This window comes from Arachis hypogaea, chromosome 19, assembly GCF_003086295.3.
Source record: "Arachis hypogaea cultivar Tifrunner chromosome 19, arahy.Tifrunner.gnm2.J5K5, whole genome shotgun sequence".
In the NCBI taxonomy this organism is placed as follows: domain Eukaryota; kingdom Viridiplantae; phylum Streptophyta; class Magnoliopsida; order Fabales; family Fabaceae; genus Arachis; species Arachis hypogaea.
The window spans coordinates 138,342,957-138,347,554 of NC_092054.1; the positions used below are offsets into that span (position 1 = coordinate 138,342,957).

Sequence of the window (4,598 nt, forward strand, 5' to 3'; positions counted from 1 at the left end):
GATCGTTCGTCATCACAAGTTCGAAATCCTCGGTTGCCGCCGCTAGAATCCTCCTTTCCCCATGGTTTACTTCCAACAAAACTCTAAACTCTTGAAATTCTAGCGACAACTTTACAAAGATAGAACCAAACTAACCTCAGGTCTAGGCAATATAAGACTCAAAGCATACGCTTAACTCTCGTCGGAGGATCCGACCTTGTCGCCTCACGTGCTTCCAAAAAGTAAGCACACGGCCTGGTTGCTGACTCTTACCCACACCTCAGTTCCTCCCTCTACCGCAGTCCTTAGCAAGGTGCCCTGGTAATCCGCAAGTGTAGCATCGACCATTTCCCTTTGCCATGTGGAACTGAGCATTATTGTTCTTTCTGAAATCCCCTTAACCTCGCAGATGTTGAGGAGTGTGTTCATTTCTTTTAAAATTCTGTCTCTTTGGTCTAAGATGATCGTCACGCTCTCTACTAGTATTTTCTCCAGAAGTCTCATTTGACGAGGCTATCATTTTTGCGTATTCTTCAACCACTCTTGCCTTGTTCATCAAATCAAAAAAAATACGAATGTCATTTTTTTTATATATACACTCATCAATATATAAAAGAGTATATATATATATTATTTTAATTATATTAAAATAATAATATTAGTGAATATTAATATTAAAATTTTTTATTTATTTTACAACAAAATTTACATATTTAAAATTTAGAGGATCAAAATTATTAAAATTTATGTTAACCAAGTATTTTTTATTATCTGATTTTTATGTTTTATTGTTTGTTTTGCCATATTTATCCGTCTTGAATATAACAGCTTGATTATTTAGGAAGTGTTAGCTGACAAAAGTATTATTTAGTATCTATGTAAGTATTAAAGTAGTAAAGTGCTAGAACCTTCTTTCTCCTCTAACATGGGGTGGGAACTTTGAACTTTCTATATCACCAAAAACGACTCAAAACGGGTCTCGTTTTGAACCTTGAACCCTAAATCCCCAATTCAAACCACTCTCTCTGATACTCGCAAAGCTCGCTCTTTTAGCTGATTAACCTGCTGTTCAATCGTCATCGTGATCGTCATAATCATACATGAGTCGAATACTCGGTCCCGGTTTCCGCTTCCACCCTACGGACGACGAACTAGTTCAATACTATCTCCGCCGGAAGGTCATCGGAAAACTCAACCACCACGACCACATCGGCGTCATCAATATCTACGACTATGAGCCATGGCAACTCCCCGGTTAGCTTTCTCTCAATAGCTGAATTTCGACCCTAATTTGTTTTTGGTGTCGTGTATCTTAGGGTTTCATAGTGAAATTAGAATTTTATGGTGGTGGTTGTTGTTGTTGTATGTGGTTTTTTAGAATTGTCGAAGCTGAATACTAGAGATTTGGAATGGTATTTCTTCACGGTTCTGGACAAGAAGTACGAGAAGGGGGAGAAGACAAAACGCGCCACCGTCAACGGTTACTGGAAGACCACCGGCAAGGATCGTGGAATCAAGTATGGCGATCGCCAAGTAGGCATGAAGAAGACCCTCGTTTACCATGAAGGAAGGGCCCCGACTGGCAAAAGATCAAATTGGGTTATGCACGAGTACCGGATGGTCGATGAGCAATTGGCGGAAGTCGGATATCAGCTGGTATATATATGTATATGAATTTGCACACGGATATATTTTTTATTTTGAAATCTTTCTAAATTCGTTCGCATTTTTAATTAAATATCTGGCGCTTCGAAAGTTTGGAAAGTTTATAATTCAATATAGCTGGATACAATGCTGGAAATGGAGGGAGGGTTTATTATTATTATTATTATTTTTTGGGTTTTTTTTTTTTTTTGGGGGGGGGGGGGGGTTTGCAGAGTCAAGGTTTGTTTGTTTGATTGGTTTATTTGTGTTTTTGGTGGTGGTGGGCGAAGGACGCTTTTGTGCTGTGTAGAATTTTTGAGAAGAGCGGGATGGGCCCTAAGAATGGAGAGAAGTATGGTGCTCCCTTTAGAGAGGAGGACTGGGTGGAGGATGGCGACCTGCTTGAACCGATTGCTGATGAACCTGTGGTTGAGCTGTCTGTTGACCAGAGTGATGCTTTCCTTGAAACTGATGACCTTGAGAAGGTTCGTATACTATCTTCGAGTCACTGATGATAGATTTCATAATAGTCATATTTCATTAATGCAGATGTGTGCCCCTTAACATTCACGAGGATTTGTGTGGCCATATGTTTCCACATTGTTATGTTAATTGTCTTGTTTTTGTCTCAGTCAAATCATTGATTTGTATGGTCAATACAGATTAGGCTGATTTCAAAGATTGATTTTGCGATTCGTACCCCTTTCTGATTCTGTCCTGTTTCTGTATCACTGGGATGATGAATCAAATTTATTCATGCGATTTGTATCGCGAATTGTCTGATACTGTCAACCTTGGTCAATGGTAGATATCCTCTTTTTCAGCTTTAGTTTATGTGCTAAGTTGATGATTTGAAATATTGCCTTAACAGAAACTTGGTACGCATGTGGTTGATGGAAGTGCTGATTTACCACCAAACCCTCCCAACTACTTTTATGGGGAGTGTAGTCACTATCCTCAGCATCAAGAAGAATTTGTTGAAGTTCCGAAACCTTTGGAAGGTACTGAAGGCCGGAATTTCGATGTAACTGGGCCATATGCTGAGGATACCTGTTTAGAAAATCATGAAATGAACCATAATGGGAATTCTTCAGGATTCATTTATGGTGATGTTAATTCAGATGAAATCATGGATTCCATTGTTGATCCTCTGATTGGTGCTGAATTATTCCTGGAAACAGATGATCTTCTGAACCCAATCGAGGGAAATTCCTCTGGGGCAGATCCTTATACAGTTGAGGGAAATCACCCCAGGGCCGATCCCTACGCAGCTGAGGGAAATCCCCCTGGGCCAGATCCCTACACAGCTGAGGGAAATTATCCTGGGACAGATCCTTATGCTGTGGATATGTTAGATGAGTATCTTGCACTTCCAGATGATGATATTCTGAGGTATATATCCTTTGATGATTCTCCTCCATCAATGGAGGGTGAAAACCCTATTCTAGAGCAGATACCACCTCTTATACAGCAGGTTAGATCTAACTACAGTAGCTTATTTACCTGCCACACTAATTACGACTTTATCTTCCTATTAAACATCTTTGTTCATTGACAGAATGTGGAGGAAGAGGCCAAGGATGTTTCAGAGGAGAAACAACAAAAGGTGGAGGGAGAAGCCACAAATATTTTCAAGACAAACAAACATGACCTTGAAGCAAATTCTAGCCGTGGAGGATCTGCTTCAGGTGAGACTATTTCATTTGGCATCCTAATTTCTCCAGAATCTCACATATACCATGCAAAGCTTGTGTTCTAGTGGATCTAAGTAGCTTGTGAACTTGCATCCTATATTTGTACTGAGATGAGGAAACTCTTTGTTCACTGCCTGGCAGATGATGCAAATCCAATTGCAAAACGCTTCAAGAAATGGTTGGAAGACATCCCAGCTGCTCCCGCATTTGCTGCAGAGCTTCCATCCAAGAAGGATGCACTCCAGCTTCATTCTGCACCTCAGTCTTCAAATACTACTCATGTAACTGCAGGAATGGTCAGCATTACAAACATTACTGGAAGAGGCAATGACATGAATCCGATGGTGGCAAAGATTGGAGGAGGGTTCAACCATCCCATTATCTCTGCTGTTGTTTTGATACCTGTTTCTGGCTTACTTTGTGGCAAGACTCTGTTTGTGCTGACATATGGATGGGCTTTTCTGGTGACATTTTCATTTCTGTTTGCCACCGTGACTTGCAAAATTGGAACCTTCATGTATTCTGGAAAATGAGAGTTATGAGGTCTGCTGTGAGACAATGGGGTGCGGTTGGTTATCAATTGGTAGTGATGGTACTAATTGTGTGACTCAAAGATACTACTCTATTTGAAAGTTGCACAACGAATACCCATAACCGCCTGCTGATATCCAACCACCGCCCATTGGCTCCTTGTACACAAACCCCATCCAAATATATTTATCTATCAAGTGGGAACGTAACATGACTTGATTGGAGGTGTTCATTAGTAAAGCTAAAGATATATAGTCTTTTTGTCATAGATAGTCTTTTGTCTTGGTCTCTTAGATGGACTTCATCTGAAAGGTTATAGGGGTGGCTGTCCATAATAAATTGGAAGATAGTTGGACGCTTAGAGTTGGGGCATCTCGCTACCAACATGTTGGTTAATCATTCATTGGAATATCTTGTATTAGTGGGATTTTCATACCAGAATGAATGAATTTATGTTTCATAGAATTGATGGCGTGCTTATTCAGCTGTTTCATGATACTTACATTTTGTAGATAAATTTTGTCCCAAGTGTGAAGTAGTCTTCGTCGGGCAAATATCTTTTTATCAAGGCATAACATTTGATGATTTCAAAATTGGGTTCAATTTGATCTAGAAAAACTGACATCAATTTATTTAGAGGTATTTCTGGTTAAAAATTAGTCATTTTTTTAAATAAATCATATTTTAAATGTGAAATCAAATTATTCCCGTTGAATACGCACTTAAAAAAGAGAAAGAGGGGGGGGGGGG

General features: G+C 39.6%; 1 protein-coding gene across 1 annotated transcript; it reads left to right on the forward strand.

Annotated features, from left to right (window-relative positions):
- The first annotated feature begins 814 nt into the window (after positions 1–814).
- On the forward strand, positions 815–4,313 carry LOC112775338 (uncharacterized). Its single transcript, XM_025818907.3, has 6 exons — positions 815–1,233; positions 1,358–1,635; positions 1,914–2,108; positions 2,495–3,097; positions 3,182–3,311; positions 3,459–4,313. The coding sequence occupies exons 1-6, from the start codon at positions 1,080–1,082 to the stop codon at positions 3,848–3,850; spliced, it is 1,752 nt and encodes a 583-aa protein (XP_025674692.1). The 5' UTR covers positions 815–1,079; the 3' UTR covers positions 3,851–4,313.
- Positions 4,314–4,598: the final 285 nt, after the last annotated feature.